The sequence below is a fragment of the Ovis canadensis genome, chromosome 18 (assembly GCF_042477335.2).
Source record: "Ovis canadensis isolate MfBH-ARS-UI-01 breed Bighorn chromosome 18, ARS-UI_OviCan_v2, whole genome shotgun sequence".
Classification (NCBI taxonomy): domain Eukaryota; kingdom Metazoa; phylum Chordata; class Mammalia; order Artiodactyla; family Bovidae; genus Ovis; species Ovis canadensis.
The window spans coordinates 35,572,974-35,595,345 of NC_091262.1; the positions used below are offsets into that span (position 1 = coordinate 35,572,974).

Genomic DNA, 22,372 nt, shown 5'->3' on the forward strand with positions numbered 1-22,372 from the left:
ACTGGTTGGATCTCCTTTTAGTTCAAGGGACTCTCAAGAGTCTTCTCCAACACCACACTTCAAAACCATCAATTCTTCGGCACTGAGCTTTCTTCATTGTCCAACTCTCACATCCATACACGACCACTGGAAAAACCATAGCCTTGACTAGATGGACCTTTGTTGGCTAAGTAATGTCTCTGCTTTTTAATATGCTGTCTATGTTGGTCATAACTTTTCTTCCAAGGAGCAAGTGTCTTTTAATTTCATGGCTTCAGTCACCATCTGCAGTGATTTTGGAGCCCACAAAAATAAAGTCAGCCACTGTTTCCCCATCTATTTCCCATGAAGTGATGGGAATGGATGTCATGATCTTAGTTTTCTGATTGTTGAGCTTTAAGCCAACTTTTCCACTCTCCTCTTTCACTTTCATCAAGAGGCTCTTTAGTTCTTCTTCACTTTCTGCCATAAGGGTGGTGTCATCTGCATATCTGAGGTGACTGATATTTCTCCCGGCAATCTTGATTCCAGCTTGTGCTTCTTTCAGCCCAATGTTTTTCATGATCTACTCTGCATATAAGTTAAATAAGGACCACAGCCTTGTCTAACTTAATGAAACTAAGGCATGCCGTGTGTGGCCACCCAAGAAGGAAGGGTCATGGTGGAGAGGTCTGACAGAATGTGGTCCACTGGAGAAGGGAATGGCAAACCACTTCAGTATTCTTGCCTTGAGAACCCCATAAACAGTATGAAAAGGCAAAATGATAGGACACTTAAAGAGGAACTCCCCAGGCTGGTAGGTGCCCAATATGTTACTGGTGATCAGTGGAGAAATAACTCCAGAAAGAATGAAGGGATACAGCCAAAGCAAAAAGAACACCCAGTTGTGGATGGGACTAGTGATAGAAGGAAGGTTCGATGCTGTAAACAGCAATATTCCACAGGAACCTGAAATGTTAGGTCCACGAATCAAGACAAATTGGAAGTGGTCCAACAGGAGATGGCAAGAGTGAACATCGACATTCTAGGAATCAGTCTAAGATGGACTGGAATGGGTGAATTTAACTCAGATACCATTATAGCTACCACTGTGGGCAGGAATCCTTTAGAAGAAACGAAGTAGCCATCATAGTCAACAAAAGAGTCCGAAATGCAGTACTTGGCGTTTCCAAGGCAAACTATTCAATATCACAGTAATCCAAACCTATGCCCTGACCAGTAACGCTGAAGAAGCTTAAGTTGAACGGTTCTATGAAGACCTACAGGACCTTCTAGAACTAACACCCAAAAAAGATGTCCTTTTCATCATAGGGGACTGGAATGTAAAAGTAGGAAGTCAAGAAACACCTGAAGTAACAGGCAAATTTGGCCTTGGAGTACACAATGAAGCAGGGCAAAGGCTAATGGAGTTCTGCCAAGAGAACACACTGGTCATAGCAAACTTGCACTTTCAGGAATGGTTAAGTTACTAATCAAGAGGGAGAATAAAGAGGTTCTTGCTGGTGAGTTCCAGTGCCCAACTGGGGCCTCTCAAATTCAGATTTCAATCATTACACTGGCATTTCCTGACTGACATCTGCTGCCATATAGCACTGTGGGCCCTAGCAGGCAAAAGACCTCATTAGAAACTCTTTAGAAAATGTTTGTATAGAAATAGAACTTTAATAGCATCTTGTCCAACTTCAAGATGTTCAGATAAGAAACTTTAAATTCCTCCAGATCTCATTATGGCTAAGAATGAGCTGACCTGGTGCTAAGAATGAGCTGACCTGGTCAGTTCTGGGAAAAGGAGATTGGTCACTTTAAAACCATACAGCAAGAAGTCAGCCCTAAGGAGGATGTTTGTGAGGCAATCTAGGAAACATAAACACTGCTGTTTGATGACATTAGGGAATAACTTAATTTTTTTAGGTTGATAATGCACTATAAGCTTTTTTTTTTTAAAGAGTCAATAGCTTTTATGAGATGCATACTGAAATATGTACAATTTGCTTCAAAATAATCCAGTAGGTATGAAGGACAAATGTTCAGGTATAAATGGAGTCAGATTTGCCATGAATTGCTAACTGTTGAAGCTGAGTGCTAGGTAAGCACGGTCCATGACACTGTTCTACTTTTGTATACATTTGGAATTTTCCACTGAAAACTTCACAAAGCAGAGATACCTCATCACACAGATATCTCATTGATATCTAATATAAATCTGAAAATAGGCATTTTATTCATTCATTTACTCATTAAGAATATATATACACACCCATATATATGGGCTGAAGCAACTTAAGTGACTCAGCATGTATATAAAATTATGGTAAAATTCCTGTAACAAAATTCACCACTTTAACCACTTTAAAGTATACAATGCATTTTGTACATTCATAATGTTGTGCGACTATGACCACTATTCAATTGCAGAGTAATTTCATCATTCTGAAAAGAAAGCCCAGACCCAACTAAGCCATCCTTCTCCATTCCCTCTTCCTCCTAGCCCTTGGCTGCCATTAATCTGCTTTCTCTCTGCATATTTGCCTATTCTGGATATTTCAAATACATTCAACATATTTTTAAAAAATTAAATTTTACTTATTTTTTATCATGAATAATTCAACAGGGTTAGATTTCAAAAGGTACAAAAGGGTCTGCAGTGAAAAGTTTCCCTCCCACCATTCTTCCTCCAGTGCACAGTCCCCTTTTCGGAGGCATTCCGGTTCTCATACATCCTTTCAAAGAGTGAAAGTTCCTTTTCCCCGTCTTTACTTAAATGGAGTACTCTATATTCGCTGATTTGCAGTCAGCCTTTTTTTTTTTTTTTTTTGTCCTATAACAGAACAGAAAGACCTTCTTCCTTCTTTCTACAACTGCATGCTCTTCTACTATTTGGGGTTACAGAAGTGAACGGTTCTTTTCTCAGGCAGCTCACAGTCTTAAAAGTACTCTGGAGAAGGGGAGAAAGGCAAATTAAAGGTTCAACTCCAAGGCAGCTCTTGTCACAGCCGTGCACTTGGAAGGGAGAGGAGAGAATGAAACTGAAGGGTTCTGAGAAATCTTTGGGGATTCACTAGGTGTGGCTGCAAGGTGACAGCAAACTGCTGTCTCTCTTCCACCTTCCCCTGCGAGACATAACTGATCATCTCACTCCCATAAGAAAGTGAATAGAGAAGCAGTAATTATCCACAGTTGTTTGTAAGCATTTTAAATAGAGGCGAAAAGCTGCACTGTATTGACACATTGCAACTTACTAAATTATCTCCCCATTCACTTCTGCATTTTAGAGATTCAGAAACCAAAGCCACAGCAGCTGTTTATTTTAAGGACCCAAAGGGACACTGAAGTGCATACATTAAATGAGACAGGTAAGATAGCTGGAATCAGATATGGATATTTGAGAATTATCGCTATGAAATTGAAACTGTACTAATGAATAATCTTAGGGAGGATGCAGGGAGAGAAAGAGAACAGTAGCTGATAGTTAAGACTTCAGGGATTACTACAATGACTGGATAGTTAAAATAAAGAACCCTGCAAATTAATTAGACGAATATTCACTTAAATAGAAAGGAACCTCGGTATCCTCGACAACTACAGTAGAACCCTGCCAAACATACGCAGTAAATGTTGAACTGAACTGAACAGGCAGCTTGATGAAAAGGGATATGGGATATCCAATCCTCATTGGAAGAGGATTCGTGCACAGAACATACTGATGTCTAAATACAGGCAGAACCATACACCATAACTGAGGGTCAAGGGTACCAGCAACACAAATGACAGTGGAAGCCACAGGAATAAATACAATTCACATGAAGGGCATGCATGGAGAATGAGAAGAGGTCAAGGGCTGAGTCCTGGACACACTGACCTCAGAGAGAGGTCATGGCAGCCAAGAGTTTTGAACAAAATCTCCTAAACTTCAGATCAGAAACTCTACCTGCTGGAGGAAAGGGGAGAGCTGTCACATGGGTATGGAAACCTTTAGGAGTATTTATTATATATCAGGGGCTTCCCTGCTGGCTCAGATGGTATATAATATGCCTGTAATGCAGGAGACCCGGGTTCAATCCCTCAGTCAGGAAGATCCCCTGGAAAAGGAAATGGCAACTCACTCCAGTATTCTTGTCTAGAGAATTCCACAGACAGAGGAGCCTGGCGGGCTATAGTTAACGGGGTCTGTAGAACCAAGAAAAGGGAAAGCCTTTTGGGGGGTCTGAGAAGAGGTCCCTATCCCCAGGAACCTTAGTGACAGGGCTTGACAAATGGACAGGACTCTTCTTTCCAACAATATAATTTTCCCTGAAAATGGATCTAATAATGTGCCTTGTGCTTCCATCAAGACTAAATTGGACTCCACTGACTCATAAGTCTTTTTGTGTCTCGGCTCTGATCCTTGCTTCCCGTAGCACTCACTAAATGACAGGGCTGTTGTTCTTTCTACCCGAGAATCTATTTCAGGGACACAGTGGACAGTCTATAGTTGCCTGTGCTATTATTACCTGGGGCACAGTGGGATCCTTTATTGCATTCATTTTGGATGTAAAGGAAAAGAGGAAACACAAAATGAAGTAGAATGATATCTTTCTAGGTAAATCCCCTGAGATGAACGTTCTTTATGATGAAGTCAGCTGTGTGGAGAAAAAAAAAATTAAAAATGGCTACTTCATAAATCTTGCCTTGCAGTGTTTGCAAGGATCTTTGTGGCTCAGAAACAACAACTGACTAAACTAATATGTGGGGTAAAAATATCTCTAGGTTCTGTTTGACTAAAAATGGCTGAAGATACACACATCTTATCCCTGGCAAAATTCAATTCAGTCTGGCAAATATTTATGGAGCACCAACTGTGTTCCAGGGATGCAGAGGTGCAAGGCCAGAGTCCATGGCTCCAAGTGGTGCCCAGATACTGAGGCACTGATGGAAAGGAAGGTATATTTCTCATTGTGAATTAACAAGCTGGTATCTGATCTAACGAGAAACCAGAACAGGGGTTTGGTTAAATAAGCTCGGTTAACAGAGCCAATCCTTGGTAACAAGCAACTCTGATTTCTGGATTTTTCAGCTGAGGCCTGGGCTCAGGATCACACTGCAGGTGCAGGTAATTAATCATTCTGGGAGGGGAGAGGGAGCTTGTGTGCTTCCTCCTGCTGTGCCAGCTTCCTAAAGGGCACCAGGGCAAGGTTCCTGTTTCTAATGCTGGGGACTCCTGTCCTTCCGCTCTTAGGAATTCTGAACTTGGTGCGGGAAGAAGCGGTGGTCAGAGGCAGGATGGACAAGGGAAGGGGTGGAGGAGAGAAAGTGGGAGACAGAGAGACAAACAGACACACATACACATACAGAGAGAAAGAGATGGGGAGGGGATGGGTAGAGGCTGTTGGGAAGGCAAAACCACTAAAGGTATAATTTTTTTTTTTAACTTTGACATCATTTTTAAATAAATGTCAGTAATTCTGGCACCAAGAACCCTGAGCCTGGGTGGCTAGCCAGCCTATACCTGACAGTTTAAACGCAACAACCTGCTATGCAGAATTTATTTTAAAATTCAAATAGACTGTAAAGCGTTCCTGGAATCAAAAACTGACGGCTCTTGCTGTTAAACTCTGACTCTATCAGTGCAGGTCTGAACCAGTGCCTGAAAACCCACTCTCTTCTGTGGAAGAAGAGGAGGACTGATACAAGGGCGACAGAGAACCAGCTGTTTCTGCACAGCCACTATTCATGTCAGGACTGTCACCCTTCCCAGGGGTATGTCAAGCAGGCAGATTACCCACAGTTAGGTGTTTGGACACAGATTTTAATTATTCACTCCTACTCCTCACATCTTCTAGGCCGAAATCTTCTCTTCTGTGCTCCACGGCCAGTTACCCCAAGTCTTCACTGAAGTGCTAGCCATATATTCAAGCGGGTTCAAAGCTGCTTTCATCATTTCTCCTCCTCCCCCCTCACCCCCTCCCCCACATAACTGACATATCACAAGAGTCACTTTTTGTAAGAGTACGATTCATGACTGTTAGCAACGATTCACGACTTTTAGCAACTTTTGGTGTCACTGAACATCTGCATTCTACTCTCTCCTCACAGAGCCTGTCACACAGCTACTTCTCAAAAAAAAACACTCCAGCTCAAATATGTTGTTCTTCAGGTTCTCTGGGGTCCCTTCTATGGAAATAGGAGAGTTGAGGTCAAACCTCATTTTTTGGTTGCTTGTGTAGCCTTGGACAAATTATCTGTCATCTCTAAACCGTGCTGGGTTTTTTTTTGTTTTAAAAAAAGATAGGGACTTCTCTGGTGGTCCACTGGTTAAGACACTGTGCTTCCACTGCAGGGAGCACAGGTTCAATTTCTGGTAGGGGAACTAAGATCTCACAAGCTACACAGCAAAAAAATAAATATGTAATAAAAATGTTTAAAAAGAGATATCTACCTTGGTATGTTATTGTGAGGATAAAATGAGGTAACATAAAAGTGTTGCCCAGCTGGTTGGCCTATAGTAAATGCTCAATAAATAGTAGCAGTAGAGGTGTCCACATTTTGACAGGGCTGTTTTACCAGGACTATTGTGAAATGTTTGCATCAGAACCTCTTCCTACTATTAAAATCAGCCAAGTCAGAGTGTTCTCCTTTGGTCTGGAAAAGTGATGAAAAAATGAATTAGTTCATTCTTACATTGTAGGTGGTGGAAATGATTATCATAATTGCATTTTAGAAATTAGGAAACTGAACCTCTCTCTTGGCTAAACTCTCCCCATCTGCAGATGCTGATGACTTCTGTGGAGATGCCCACCTACCTGTGGGTGGGGGCCGACTCCTGTTTGCCCTGGGGAAAACGGAGTCAGTCCTTGACAGTGTCTAACTGGAACGTGCAAAATTCTGAAGGGAGACGTGCATTTCCCCAAGTAAGCCAGGATCACAGCTTGTACCCCAAATATGATAGTGGGTCAGGGGTCCCCCAAGGGGACTTGGGAGAGAGGAGTAGTATGAGGTGGCCTGAAGGGGGAGATGGAGCAGTCTGTTTTTCTCTGAAGTGCATTTGACAGAAGGATGACCAGTCTCCATCCTCTCTACCCCTCGAATCCAAATTACACACCAGTGCTACTGCTGGCAATCCATATACTCTGTGTGTTGCTGTGCTTATTGGAGATTTACCACCTTCAGTAAATTTCTCCTGGTTGCTTTCCCTTTGAGCTGATGTTGTCTCCACTCTGACCCCTCTCGTACTTGGATATCTGGTTGGAATCACCTTCTCCTGCACTTCATCAGGTTACCATGTGCTCTTTTACATTATGCATATCTACATCCATATCCTCTGCTTGGTTCTTCAATTAGATCTTAAGATTTATAATTTATATTTTAAAAAATCTTTTCACTCCCCCAACACTGAGCCTACAAATATATATTGGGTGTTAATAAATGCTTGTGGAGTGAAAAAATAAGTTGCAAATCTTAAGTCATTAGATTAGGGATTTTTCCTAGAGTTCTAACTGAACAGAGACAAATATTAAATAAATGAGTAAAGTTTGTGTTTACAAAAATGAGCAAATTAAAGTGCTGAAGAAAAAAATTAATTTTTGTTCCAGAGAAATAACACGCCTTCAGCTCATTTCTAGCCAGTGGGGGTTTAGTCATCAGTAGGTTGTCACCCACCCTGCTGAGAAGCTCTCAAGGCATATGTGTCACACGCCTTGAGAGGAACATATGGAACCCACCATCAGATGCAAAGGGGGTGCTTGTGACTACATGGAGACACTGTTTTGCCAATGTTCTCACTCCTTTTGGAGGATTCACCTTCATTCTGACTCACTTTCTTAAATGTTTACCTTTGTATTTGCCAACTGTTTGAATTGGTGTTTCAACTGTTCTGACCATCTGCTGGGAGAAAACTTTGAGATTATGTCAGTTTTTGTGTCAAACTGTATAGATTTGAGTTGGAGAACTTGAAGCTCAGCAAGTCTAACTCCTTCCTTCATATAGTCGCAAGGCTTCTTCACTGCCTCGTGTGTCAGTCCCGGGGCTAGGTGTTGGCAAGGCAGTGACTACCGGCACTGACACTCACAGGGAAGACGGACATGGAAACAGACTCAGTGAGGTGATGCAGGTGCCGTGATAAACGGGTGTCTGGGGAACATGCACTATGCTCAGGAGGTGAGCTGAGTCTTTACCTAGGTAGAGTGTGTACTAAGAGGGGCTGCTGCTGCTGCTGCTAAGTCATGTTCAACCCTGTGTAACCCCATAGATGGCAGCCCACCAGGCTCCCCAATCCCTGAGATCCTCCAGGCAAGAATACTGGAGTGGGTTGCCATTTCCTTCTCTAATGCATGAAAGTGAAAAGTCAAAGTGAAGTCGCTCAGTCGTGTCCGACTCTTAGCGACCCCATGGACTGCAGCCTACCAGGCTCCTCCGTCCATGGGATTTTCCAGGCAAGAGTACTGGAGTGGGGTGCCACTGCCTTCTCCAACTAAGAGGGAAGCAGGAAAAGATTAGTCTAACATACAATGGAGAAGAAGGTAGGGGCAAGATCAATAAACATTTATTGAACTTTATTCATATAATGTTCATATATATGGGCTGCCAGACTCTATGTTAATTGCTAAAGGCATGAAAGATACAGCCTTCTTCTCAAGGAGCTTATCATTTAAGTGCACATAAACAAATTACAATACATTGTGATAAATGCACAGACTATATGTGGGGACCAGTTAGAGGCCATCACCTAGTCTGCATGAGAAGGGATGAGGGTCAGAACTATGAGAATGATGGAAGAAAAAGGAGTGAATAAATAGAAGAGGTGGTCAGGAGCTGAAGTCCACCGGACTTGGGGAGGGCCTGGACGGGTAGGATGGGAGAGAAGGAGGAGTCCTGGGTGACTTCCAGGTTTCTGATGTGGGTAAGAATCATTCTCTGAAAACAGAGATAGAGGCAGATGAACAAGTTCAGGAAGAAAGATGAATTCACATTAAGATACGTGCTGGAGATGTCTGCTGGACATCCAGATAGAAATTTCTAGCATGCAGCAATACTTTCAAGTCTAGAGCTCAGATATGTCTGGGGATATCCATTGTTGAGTCATCAGCACAGAGCGGGAAGCTAAAGTCATAGCAGAGTCTGAGTCTCCAAGGGCAACACCAGGAGAGCAGAGTCAGGGCCACGAGTAGGGGAATGAGGGGTCAGCCGAGGAGAAAGAAACAGCAATCCAGGGCAGAGAAGAATCATGAGAAATCTGAAGACAGAGTGAGAAGCAGATTTAAGAGAGGGAGGAGATAAAAGTGTCAAATGCTTCCCAGATATTAAATAAACTGAAGATTTTAAACCAACAGCAGCTGAACTTGGCCCTAGGTCAACTTTGTCTGGGGAACTTTGCCAGTGTGGTTTCAGTGGCATGTCTGTGGGCAGAAACCTGACTGCAGTGGACAGAAAAGAGGGGAGGGTAGAATGCTGAGGCTGTGGGCACTCTTTGTAAGATGCGGCCCATGAGGGGGAAAGGAGATCCGAGATCTTTACAGGAGGACACAGGATTGAGACAGGGTATCAGTTTTGTTTTGAGACTGGAGAAACTTGAGCAAGTTTATTTACATGGTGTGCTGGGGGTGGGAGGAGCCATTCCAGAAGGAGAGTTGAAAACCGAGAAGAGAAGGAGTAACTACAGGAGCGATGTTCAGAGAGCTGAGGGGACACTGATCAAAGACGCAGCAGCAAGAGACTGGAAGACAAAAGGTGGAAGGGGGCAGAAAGAGGGCACCCTGCACCAGAGGTCTTTCTCTGTGAGATTTGGAAATCAAGGGAATTGATATTGAGGCCTCAATATTATCTGCAAAATAAGAAAATGAGAAAACCAAGGCCCAGAGAGGGCCTTGATCTGCATGATAATCCATAGAGAGTAATAGTTTGATTTAGTCAAGTTTCTTGACTCCTTGCCCGGTCCTCTTTCTACTCCCTAGAATATACTCACTTGTTTTGAAGACATTTGCATTGCCTGAACATCTGTTTGAAAATGGGGCTTTTCTGTACCTTTCTTTTGAAAGATGACCAGGCAAGGCGGGCTTCACAAAATGGAAGATTATGCCACCTGTCACCAAGGACAGTGAGCCTGCCAAAACCCAGGAATGGGACCTAGAGATCTGCCCTCTTGAAATGAGTAAGGGACTTTCCTGGTGGTCCCGTGGCTAGGACTCCACACTCCCGATGCAGGGGGCCTGGGTTCAGTCCCAGGTCAAGGAGCTAGATCCCATATGCTGCAATTAAAGAATCTGTATGCCACAACTAAAGATCCCATGTGCTGCAATGAAGACCCGGCATAGCCAATTAAATAAATGTTAAAAAAAATTTTTTTTTAATGGGTAAGATAGCAGCAGTTCACCCCTGGACAGAGATCCTGAATTACTCATGCCTCTTTCGCGTGCTTGGAAAATGCATTGAACACTCAAACTGTGAGCATCACTTCACCGGAAAACATTCTAGAAAAGTACCTGGAGGGAGAGTATGATGTTATGGGGGAAGGAATGGCTGAGAGTAAACTGAGGACAAGCCTCTTGGCCTCTCCACACTTCCAAGGTCCTTTCTAAGGGTAACACACACATCTGAGGAAGAGGTGGACAGGACCAAGCACTGATGACTAGAGCTAGCCAGTGGAGCACACAGAGAAAACAGTCACCAAAAATACAAAGGGAGGATAACGAAGATTAGAGCCATCATTTAGCCGTGGGTAGGCCTGTCAAACGGAATAGAAATGGGAAGAAATTATGTCTACTTGGAAAACATAGCTTGTGTCCTTAACTCATATAACATTAGGGAAAAGGAGGAAAAAACACCTTCATATCAGAATCACACACTTTACAAGTAGAAAAGACTTAAGTCCAACCTACTAAGACCAATTCATAGTTCTGTCATCCCCAAGATTGCTTCTCTCTCCTTCTGTGATTTCTTTAACAATACCAACTGGCTTCTAGGGTAATTAGAAATACTCAGACAGCAAACAAACTTGCAATAAACACTGGCTTGCTTTCTGCAGTGTCCTGAATAAAGGCCCCTAGACAAAGGACTCTGGATGTGGGAAGCCGACCCTGAGATGGAGAACTGGATTAAGATCCTATAATCTCTGACCAAAACCATTCCATGTAATTACAGCCACAGGAGTACAAATGTGGCTCTAAACCAATGCCTCCTATAACTTGAAATGTTTCCCTCTTGGAGATTAAACCGTTATGTAACATATAATAACTGCATCACTATAATTTACATAGCATCTTTCTTCACTGGCACCTAAAGTGCTTTATACATGCAATGATTAATTCTTACAAGAATCTTACAAAGCAGACAATCAACAAGGATTATTATTCCCATTTTGCAGAAGCTAAAATCAGAGCAGGGAAACATGATGAGATTTTTTTGCAGGTCAGAAAAAATGAGTGGAAGATTATCATTTTTAAATTCTCTTTGGGGAACTTATTTATTGAGCTCAACCCTTGTGCTCTGGTGTGTCTGTGATGCAGTAGAGTGGGTGGGGTGGAAAGGGGGAAATGGTTTGAATAACACAATATAAAGACGAAAGAATATTTAGGAGCCGGTAATTCCAACTCAAGCTATAGAAACAGAAGTTAAATTGTGCCACTGGGCACAGTCTATGAAACTACAAACTCAGCAAATCTGCCTTGTTGCAGAAATGAGAGAGAGATTTTTTTACTCCCTTGTGAATGGTATGGATGTTAAAAATAAACAAAGTATTCAATTTTTACCTTCATGATAGGAGAGAAAAGAGGGACTCCACCATATAAGGAAATGGGCTGAGATGAAAACTATCACGCACACACTCGCTGACCATGCTAACCAAAGCAGCAGCCTGTGACCCTCTGTGTTCTCACTCTGCTTAATTACTCTTCATCGCATGTACATATTCATTTTTTTGTCTATCTCCCCCACTAGAAATAGAAGCTCCATGAGGGCAGGGCTTTTATCCTTATTCATTGATATTTTCAGGGCCTAGAACAGTACCTGGCATCTAACACTCAAAAAGATGTCAAACTAATGAAGAATGCCTGTAGGTTAAAGGTCTAGTTCTGTCATTGATCAATTCTGTGACCTTGGAGAAGTTATTTAATCTCTTGGGGGTCTTTAGTAGAGGGAAAAAAAAAAAAAAAGCATTCAACCAGATGATCCTTTCACCACTTCAATACTGTGATTTTATATATATAATGAACCATAATACAAGGCAAAGTGTGATTAAGCTAAAGTGGATAAATGTCACATTTCTGGGCTGCCCAGCATCTTTTGAATATCTTTCTGTTCAGACAATTTACTACCTGATGAGCACTATCTCTCCAAGGATGATACTAGAAGTTCAAGGGCCCGGTCTTCCTTTAAGCCAGGGACAAGCCATTTGACTTTGGTTTTGCTTATGAAATACAACTTCAAGAGATTTTTTGTTTTTAAGGGAAGCAATGTGAGGAAACAGGTACCATGTGGAGCTCACTTTTTGGTGGGGAGGTTGCAGGAGTCCCTGTTTTCTGGAGCTCTACATCAACTGTGGAGAGGAAGAGTTCGGGTTGTGCTGCAGCAGCAAAGTTGTTTAATGTGGCTCAAGACTTGTACAGCAGGGAATGAAAAGGAGAAAACTGTTTCACTGAGAAAAAGCAAGGCCTTCTTAAGTATCACAGACTTGCTCCAAATCCTGTTCTGCCACTTACTGGCTGTTCCTTTGAATAAATTATATTGCCTCTTCAGCTCCAGTTTAATGATTTTAAAAATGATTATTGTCTTAAATTCACTCACAGCCTCAGAAAACTCTTTGCTGCTATAATTCCCCCTGGGACTTCTGCTAGCGTGTTTGCCTCTAGATCTCTGGGTCAAAGTGAGGCTTCAAATTAGGTCAATCTATAAAGCTATGAGAAGATAAAACACTGAGCTACAACAGTAATAACAGAAACAGCAAAGTCAACTAATAAAAGGTAATTTTTTCCACAGGTATTAACAGGCCCCAAACACATTATTACCCAGCAGAATAGAATTGTTATTACTGTTGTTATTTAGTCGTTAAGTCGTGGCTGACTCTGTGACCCCATGGACTGTAGTCAGGCTTCTCTGGCCACTGGGATTTTCTAGGAAAGAATACTGGAATGGGTTGCTATTTCCTTCTACATAGGATCTTTCATGACTCAGGGATTGAACTCTTACCTCTTGCACTGGTAGGTGGATTCTTTAACCACTGAGCCACTGGGCAAGCAGTTGATGCTGTAACAATTATCCTTAATTGCCAAGCAAAGATTAAATTATGGCCCACTTACTCTGGTTATGGTACAGAAGTAAGTACTACATTTTACATATATTTCTAGAAAAGTAGTTCCAGTTAACAAGTTTTGGTGCTTAAAGACTGTCAGTTAACTGGAAAATTCCCTTTCACACAATAGATTATGTCTCAGTGATGCCAGAAAATGAACTATAGTAACTGACAAGATATCAGAATATGAGAAAATATTATGTGCATAGATAGTTTCATTTGAAAACTGGCTGGCATCCCCAGTTTTTCACAGAAACTCTCTGAAGCCTAGGAGCTCCTAAGTGCAGTTTTGGAATTTAAAGAAAATAAATATACTCTTTTATACGTAAATTCTCATTACCTAGAAATAACACTATAATAAAGTCACAAAGAAATCAGAAAGCTGGACTCAAAAACTGATTTCCCAAATATCGTCTCTGACTGCTGATACCAACCAAGCAAGCATTTGCCTGAGTTTTTCAACTGTTACATTGCTACCCATCTTTATTCCAATTTCCCCTTCAAGTTTATTGTTTCCTATTTCCCCTTCCTAAATATGGCTTATTTCCTGAGCTGTACGTTTTGGCCTTCTGCTTTTCTCTATAAATACTTTCTCCTTCAGAAAGATCATATACACTGATGTTTTCAACTGTTGTTTCTTCATGGATGACTCACACATTTACCTATTTAGGTACAACTTCTCTTTCATCAGCTTTAGTCCTGTATTTCTAAAAACCCCCTAAGATTTTTCTTCTGAATATTTCACTACTATCTCAAATTTTAAAAATCTTTTTTGAGCTCTGAGCTCATCTTTGTTTTAAAACCGACACATGCTATGCACATCCCTTCTCAGTTACAATTTCTAAGACTTAAAGAATTGGAGTCTTTTCTGATTCCTCCTGATCCTTTTCTCCCATCATCCACTTGGCTACTATTCCAATCAATTATTGTAATCTTGGTCTTTTTGCTCTCACCTTTATTACCCAACACCAAGACTATCCTATCTTCTCATCCATACTATCTTTCACACTTGAGCTAGGATAATGTCTCTAAAACGTAGATTGGAGCATTCACAGTTCATCATTCATTCCACACACACTGAGTGCTTATTTTATACAAAGCACTACGTTACACACTCAGGATGCAGAAATGGATGATTACGGTCTAGTAGGGAGAAAAGACCTGTACATAAACGGAAGTTCCAACTGAGAAACCGGTACTGAATGAACAGATTAAGAATGGTTTCCAAAGCATAATGAACATTCAGTAGAAGGAAAACTTATTTCTAGATGGAGCTATTATTTCATTCAGCTTTAATTAAAGGACAGAATGTCAACATCCCAAGATATAGACATGAGCCTCTACAGAGCCTCCCCTGAATTTCTTGTCACTAGTCAATTTCTATTGCTTGAGAAAGGCCAAAAACGCGGGTCAGTATCAATAGGGAAAACAGAAACGGCATCAAATAGAAACACTGATGTTTCCAAGCTGGAAACTTCATGAGAGTATTAACGAAATGAGGGAGCCACTCTGGAAAGCAATTCGGGAGGAAGGAGGCCAAAATACTCTGCGGAATAGTCAGCGTTTATACACCTACGAACATTCCAGAAGAAACGGACAAGCCTCCTGAAGGGAGCTGGGTACTGACGACTTAAGCTGGGGCAGAGCGGGGCAGTGTTTCGGCAAAAACAGGTACAGAACGGACTAGAGAAATCTTACTACTGAGGTTCGCCCGAGCAGGAGTGAAGGGTGTAGTATCGCTGAAGGGATCCCCTCGCGCCTACTCGGCCGGCAATCGCCTCAAGTTCCTCACGCAGACTCGGCGCAGGCGGCCGAAAGCAGCTTTTCCCGCCCTTCTCAGCTGAGAAGTTCCAGAACTTTCGTCCCTAGCCGTCGCCGGCTCCAAATCAAGAGGGCTCAAAATAGAGCGATGCGTCTCTTCCGGCCAGTCACTAGGCCGGTTGGAAGCGCACGGAAAGCATCAACACTTTTAGCCCGACCTAACTGCTCTCGCCGGAGAAGGCAATGGCACCCCACTCCAGTACTCTTGCCTGGAAAATCCCATGGACGGAGGAGCCTGGTAGGCTGCAGTCCATGGGGTCGCGAAGAGTCGGACACGACTGAGCGACTTCACTTTGACTTTTCCCTTTCATGCATTGGAGAAGGAAATAGCAACCCACTCCAGTGTTCTTGCCTGGAGAATCCCAGGGACGGGGGAGCCTGGTGGGGTGCCGTCTATGTGGTCGCACAGAGCCGGACACGACTGAAGCGACTTAGCAGCAGCAGCAGCAGCAACTACTCTCGCAGAGCCCCGCGCGAGCCATCGGCATTGAGAAAACTGGGGAAAATGCACACGGAGAGCTGGAGATCCCGCGAGACTTCACAGGCCAGCCTCGGCCTCAGCGCGCCGGAAGCGGAAGTCAGGAGGCGGTCGGATTCTGGCCGAAGTGGCTCTGTTACCTGGGAGAGCTGAAGGAGTGTACAGAGAGGTACTGTGCCAGCGCCCTGGGCCGGAGGTAGGTTTCCCTGCGCATCCGGAGCCCTGAGCGGGATAGACACAGTCCTGGGCGCAGGAGTCCGTTCGGGTCGCGGGGAGGAGGGAGTCGGGCGGGCAGGCAGAAGTGAGTGGCCGGCGAGGTGTCCTCGGGCTCTGCAGTTCTGGGACCCGACTTTTTGGAGAAACCAGAAGCCGCTTCCCCCTCACGGCCTCTAATTTCCCTCGCGCCTGGGGCCGAGGTGTTTTAGAAGGAGCCCAACAGTCAAAGCTCCGAGAGAGAACTGAGAAACGCAGCGGTTCTCAGTCGGTGTCTTCGTCGGTTAATTCTCTGGGTTCATCTCTCAGGGCATGACTGCCCGTTCTGGGTAGTCCTTTCCGAGGTTAGTGACGCACAGCGAAAGTTCCGTGTGGTTTTATTTAGGGCCTAAAAACTAGCCGTCCTCGAGTACACACCTACCTTGTTTGTTGTTGTGTTTGTTTTTAACAGAAAAGAACGTCCTTTGTTATTATTCACGCTCGGACTGATTTTGAAGGCCCAGAGGACAAGTCTTGTAGCATCTTCTAGCTCTTTGGTAGCACTTTCAGCTCCAATTTCCTCTTTCAAATTAGCGCCGGAAGTCTTTTAATCCTACCACTTAATTAAGACCCTTACGGTTCCCGTCCCCGCGGCACACACCTTTTGAGAGTTTCTTTCAAGGGAGTCGTTTATTGTTTTTCTTCCCACAGATCTACACAGTCTAAACATTAAACAGAACAGTCGCCTCAAATCCCTGAGGTGAGTAAAGCATGGATCAATTAAAATCCTATTTAAGTTTCATCCTCACCAGTAATGATAAAGATGATAAACATTTGCTTATTTGTGAGAGGGGGATCCTGGGAGAACATAGTACAGTAGCACATTTGCCTTGCCTTATGATTTTTATCATCCCTATGGTTAGGTATGGGTCATCTTTCTGGTGACTCCAGTAATTCCTATAGAAATTGAGGCACGGTTTTAATTTGCTGAATCTATCTTCAACTATACCTTGGATTTGAGAATTTGACAGCTGTTTGTCAATCTCAGACACACTGGTATTTAATAAGACATATAAGAAGTTAAAACATCTAGATACTGTTTCTTTAATTCAAATAATAATCTTTGTGTAATTTCATTGGGACGACAGTAGTATTATAAATATTCGCATGAGTTTTGAGGAGTTTGGAGGAAAGACAAACTAATGAAAAAGCTGTCTTCTAATATCACATCTGACAAAAGCTTTTTATTATAAACTGAATTGATACAGGAAGAAAAATAATTCTAGGATGTCAAATAAGAGAGATTTGGTTTTAAAGTTTTAACATGGTGTCACATATGCCCCACATCATAAAACGTCTTGAGGCAACGAATAGAAAGATAGGGTTTAGGTTAGGAAAGGTAGGGGATGGGACTGCATCAAGGAAGGACTGGACATTGGGTGAAGTGAAAGTGAAAGTCGCTCAGTCCTGTCTGACTCTTTGCAACCCCATGGACTATACAGTCCATGGAATTCTCCAGGCTAGAATATTGGGAGTGGGTAGTCTTTCCCTTCTCCAAGGGATCTTCCTGACCCAGGAATCAAACCAGGGTCTCCTGCATTGCAGGTGGACTCTACCAGCTGAGCTATCGGGGGGCTACCTCCAAAATACTTCCAGGGCTGGCTGGCTTCCAGATCTTGGTTGAAGATAAGAAGTGAACTCTTTCTTCCTTGGTTCCTCAAGGATTAGGTCTTCTGCAGCCTAAGTCAAATCTTTTCTCAGAGGTAGGGGGCTCTCTGAAAATTTAGTTAAATACTGCTTCAAATGTGAATCCATAATTGCCCTGGAAAACTCAGCTGAAAAAAACTTCTGTTTTCATAGCTGTTAGATAATATTTATAGTACTTCTTTTCATGTGTCAGAACACCTAGAATAAGAATGTATTAGAGAAAAAAAGAAAATAGATACCATTCTATAGTAATTACCCTTGACTTTAATAGCTGTATGTTTAAAGGCCTTTTTATTTGTCTTTCCAGAGACTTCCCTGGTGGCTCAGGGGGTAAAAGCATCTGCCTACAATGCGGGAGACCCGGGTTCAATTCCCTGGAGAAGGAAATGGCAACCCACTCCAGTATTCTTGCCTGGAAAATCCCATGGACCGAGGAGCCTGGCAGGCTACAGTCCATGGGGTCGCAAAGAGTGGACACGACTGAGCAACTTCACTTCACTGTATTTTCAGTCTTTTTCTTTCTTTGTTGGCTCTTCTTTTATTTTCCTATCACCAACCATCAGGTGTTTTAGTCTGGGGAAAAAAAGAGATAATCTTCCAGTAAGCCCTTAGCTACTACCCTTTGTGTGTGTCTCCAGCCAGGCCTCTTGAAAGCTTAGTATAGACTAATTGGTATAGATTTCTATTTCCTTACTTTCCAATTACTTCTTAATTAATTGTAGTCCTGCTTTAATCCCTGCTACTCTAATCAGCTCCTAATGGCTAAATAAAATTAATTTTTTCTTCTTGGTTCTTTCCAGTTACTATTCAACACTGATGACCTTTCACTCTTTAATCTCTTGCCTTCTATGATAATCTCTTGGGGTTCTCCTCTTATCCCTTCTTTATCATCTTTATATGATGATGTTCTCTAGGATTGTTTTTTGTTACTCTTTCTTTTTCCATAGCCTTCCTGAGGAGTCTCATTCTTTCTCACAGCATTATCCACCAGCAAAATTGATGTCTCCCATTGCATTTGTTGTCTGCCCAGTTCTCCGTCCCAGAAATTTAAACTGTGAACTGACTCTTCATGTGGATATACATATCATAACTAACTTACCTCAGTGTGGATCTTCACCTACCTTCACTTTCTAGTTCCTGTGATACCATAACCTGACCAATTATTTGGCCAGAAACCTAGGAGTTATCCTTTATCCCCTCTCTTCCTTTATCCTTTATCCCCTCTCTTCATAACATCTACTACTGATTCCTCTTGGAATTCTTTTAAAACTATTTTCACAGTCTGTGCCTCAGATTAAATCCTCAGCATGTCACATTATTGCAGTAATCTGCCCTTAAACTCACTAATCTGTTCTCTACTGTGTTATTAATAGAAAAGTGATCCTTCTAAATGGTAAATTTGTTCTTGAGACTTCCCTACTTAAACCACCCCTTTGCCTCTGAAAAAGCAGAGTTGTTTACATTAAATATAAAGAATTTCACTATTTTACTCTTGCCCACTTTTAGAGTTTAATTTCTTGACATTTGCTGCTCCTCCCTTTATATTTATACGACAACTGTCTATTCTACCAGACTGAGAGCTCTTTGTGGGCAAGGTTCATGATATATTTTTCATCTTTGTATCCCAGGCTCCTAGTTAGCATAGTGCCTCTATTATAGTAATGAAGAAACACTGAATTGAATCTAGCCTGTCTTAGGTTTAAAGGTACACAAGGGCTTTACACATACTCTCCCTAAAAGTGTTTACTTCCTATTATCTGGTAAAGATAGTGTTACTTAAAAAAAAAAAAATTCTAATAGAAACATATTAAAAACCTGTACAGAATTTCAGAATGACTGACACTTCTGAAGCTGTTCCAAATTTTGAAGAGATGTTTGCCAGTAGATTCACAGAAGATGACAAAGAATACCAAGAATACTTAAAACGCCCTCCCGAGTCTCCTCCGATCGTTGAGGAATGGAATAGCAGAGCTGGTGGTGGCCTGAGAAATAGAGGCAATCGGTATGTATTACTTCAGAAGAGTAAATGCAGATGGCTGATCTGGGAGAGGACAGCTCGAATCATCTAGCCCCCAAGGCCCGTGAGGGCAGCCATCAGTGTTTTTGTTCAGTGTGCTATACTGAGTGCCTAGTAACTGCTTAAGTGCCTGATAAATATTTGCTTTATTATTTTGTCAGCACCATATTTTTCTCCCCTTGCTATGCAGTTGTGTGTATGTGTATTTTAAAGGTTTTTTTTAATATTCTTTCTCTGGACTAATATCTTCTTTGCAAATATGCTTTAAAAACCTAGGGTCTTCTACAAAACGTTTACATTAAATTCCATAAAGAAGGTATTGTTTTGGTTTCCATTTAGAAAGAAGTTTATACAATGGAAATTACTTCCATTTAATACCTCAAAATAGATAAAAGGAATATTACCATACTGCTTTTGAACAACTGAATAGGTTTAGTTTGCTTCAGAACCATCCTGTTGTTTTGAGTTTGCAGCCTTAGTTTACCTCTTCTCTGCAAAGTCTATCCAGTATAATACTGGATCTGGATTTTAGGAAAGTTTTGAATACCTGGTGCAGTAACACTCTATAAAGAAAACTGGTTTTTACTATTTTGTTTACTGAGTATTAGATTGAGAAATGAAATGCACCAGGCTAGATTTCTCATATGTTTTTAAGGAAAGTATAAAAATATTTCTGTTTTGTTGTTGTAGGTTGCAAGATAACAGACAGTTTAGAGGTAGGGATAGCAGACGGGGGTGGCCAAGTGACAATCGATCCAATCAATGGCATGGACGATCCTGGGGTAACAATTACCCGCAGCACAGACAAGAACCTTACTACCCCCATCAATATGGACACTATGGTTACAACCAAAGGCCTCCTTATGGCTACTACTGATAGAAGTGTCAGCAACTTTTAGTAAAATTATTTACTCTGTTAACATGACAAAAGTTTACATTGTATCTTTTGTTGGTCATAGTTTTACATCTGATTGTAGAAAATGGATTATTAATTTTTTGGAACTTGGGAATTTAAAAAAATTAGATCTTACTGGAGAGACATGATGGTTGCTGGAAATAAATACTCCCCTAAAAAGGTTGTGGGTTATATTGCTTGACTTCTACCTCAGATTCGTCTTTGTTTCATGACTTAATAGTGCTTTGAATGTCATATCTAATTTTCCTTGTTAGACCTTCAGGAGTTGTCTTTGTTTTACACAGAAATAAAAATTTTATGTAGAAAATGCTTGCTTTTAATTTGTAAGATGAGGAAGTATCCCTACACTCGGATGTGCGCATTCCTAAAATTTACACAGGGAGTACATCAGCTCCTAAATGCACCACTATGCCTACTGATGATGTATTGTCACAGTAGTAATTGAAAGGTAAAACAATTGTAGTATATTTCATTTGGCTTTTGTTGTTATGTGAATGTGGAACTTTGTAATTACTCTACAGGTATGAGTCATTTTCACAATCATTTTGGTCTCTCTTTAGAGGGATATCAAGAATAAAGCTGTAAAATCAGGAAGGAATCAGTCTCAGTTTCAGTGTCTTACTTAATCTAGTGGTTGGTGGGGTTAAGGCACACAAGTCATTTCACACAAACACTAAGGCTTTTGCTAACATAAACATTACATGCAAAAGTTTAACTCTGTAATGTTCCCTTTCTTCTCAGTTATATGTAAATAATGCTGTATTTTGACTATTATTTACTTTTATGGTACTTAATGTAGGTTGAGTTTACAATGTTATTTCACCTCCAGATGTGCTGGAGGTGAGATTTTTTTGCTGCCTCCTCTTCTGGAAATCCAGTGATGCTGAAACTTTCTTTCAGAATGAGCACCATATTTCCCATCATGTTAATGGCCATTATAATAGTTTTATTTAAATAAAATACTTGTAAGTATTCTCCTTCAAATTTTGGTAGTTAGTCCATTCATTAATACAGTGAGATGAGCTTTACTGCTCTGTCCTCATATCTCTTGAAAAAAGTTCATTTGGTTTAAGAGTAATATTAAGAGCACAGGTTTCATGATAGGTCAAAGATATTAAAAGGGAACTTCCTGAATCTGCCTTCTGCTGCCTTCTTTCTTAGCACTCTGCTTAGAGGTTGACATCTCTAGATACTGCTTCTCCTGTATGCTCTGGATCTAACTCTCTCCGCTACACCCCCTTCCTGCAAAGCCATCCTTTCAGGTAACTTTTATTAGAAAGGATTTGATAAACCAAGTACTCACACTCAGCTATAAATAAAATGTTAACAATAAGAAGGGTTTTCCCCATAGCCCTCTTAATTACATCAGTAGGAAACAAGCCAGTGGTGGTATACTAAGGTAGGACTTGGCCTAGAGAGTTAAGAATGCCTTGGCTATAGCCCAGGATCCTTTCTGAAAGCAGGTATGAAAGTGAAGTGTGGAAGTGTTAGTCACTCAGTTGTGTTAGTCACTCAGTTGTGTCCAACTCTGTGACCCCATGGGTCACAATCTGCCAGCTGCCTCCATCCAAGGAATTCTCCAGGCAAGAATCCTGGAGTGGGTAGCCATTCCCTTCTCCAGGGGATCTTCCTGACCCAGGGATCAAACCTGGGTCTCCCACATTGCAGGCAGATTCTTTACCATCTGAGCCACCAGGGAACCCCAAAAGCAGATGGGTTTCATTTTTTTCATTAAAAATACCTGTCAATTGATAAAGCACAGCTGCTGACCTGTTGGGCCACACCTCTGGAGCAGGGTCCTGGAGGCTGTCTACTGTGCCAGCTATTGACACTAGTTAGATCTCTGGATCCAAGGGACCATGGAGGGTGCCTCTCAGAAAGCTTGGAAGAAAAGTGTTTTCCAACAGTACTTAAATATTTTCACACTGATACAATAGGGCATATATGGCCTGAGTATCAACTCTTCTTGGAAATATGATGAGTCCTCCTTTTAACATGGGTTAT

The 22,372-nt window shown here is 41.7% G+C and overlaps 2 protein-coding genes across 4 annotated transcripts in view; one reads left to right on the top strand and one right to left on the bottom strand.

The window, feature by feature from the left end:
- HOMER2 (homer scaffold protein 2) overlaps nt 1-15,625 on the bottom strand; it is a 128,555-nt gene extending 112,930 nt beyond the window's left edge. The window contains exon 1 of one of the 2 annotated variants that reach the window (XM_069560398.1): nt 14,936-15,625. The gene's annotated coding sequence lies outside the window, so the exon portion shown is untranslated. The remainder of the gene's footprint in view (nt 1-14,935) is intronic. The other variant, XM_069560400.1, reaches the window with a different exon arrangement.
- RAMAC (RNA guanine-7 methyltransferase activating subunit) lies at nt 15,084-20,966 on the top strand. 2 transcript variants are annotated; one of them, XM_069560403.1, is made up of 5 exons: nt 15,632-15,732; nt 16,440-16,488; nt 17,743-17,765; nt 19,259-19,437; nt 20,143-20,966. In XM_069560403.1, exons 4-5 carry the CDS (start codon nt 19,268-19,270, stop codon nt 20,327-20,329), a joined length of 357 nt encoding a protein of 118 aa, XP_069416504.1. In that variant the 5' UTR covers nt 15,632-15,732; nt 16,440-16,488; nt 17,743-17,765; nt 19,259-19,267; the 3' UTR covers nt 20,330-20,966. The 2 variants fall into 2 exon arrangements, with proteins under 2 accessions (XP_069416503.1, XP_069416504.1); XM_069560402.1 differs by lacking the exon at nt 17,743-17,765 and having other exon boundaries at nt 15,084-15,732.
- Nucleotides 20,967-22,372: the final 1,406 nt, after the last annotated feature.

Excerpts from the sequence above, each read along its gene's own strand:
- RAMAC (XM_069560402.1), top strand. The coding sequence starts at position 19,268 with ATGACTGACACTTCTGAAGCTGTTCCAAATTTTGAAGAGATGTTTGCC. Across the intron at positions 19,438-20,142 it reads CTGAGAAATAGAGGCAATCG|GTTGCAAGATAACAGACAGT; the intron begins GTATGTATTACT and ends TTGTTGTTGTAG.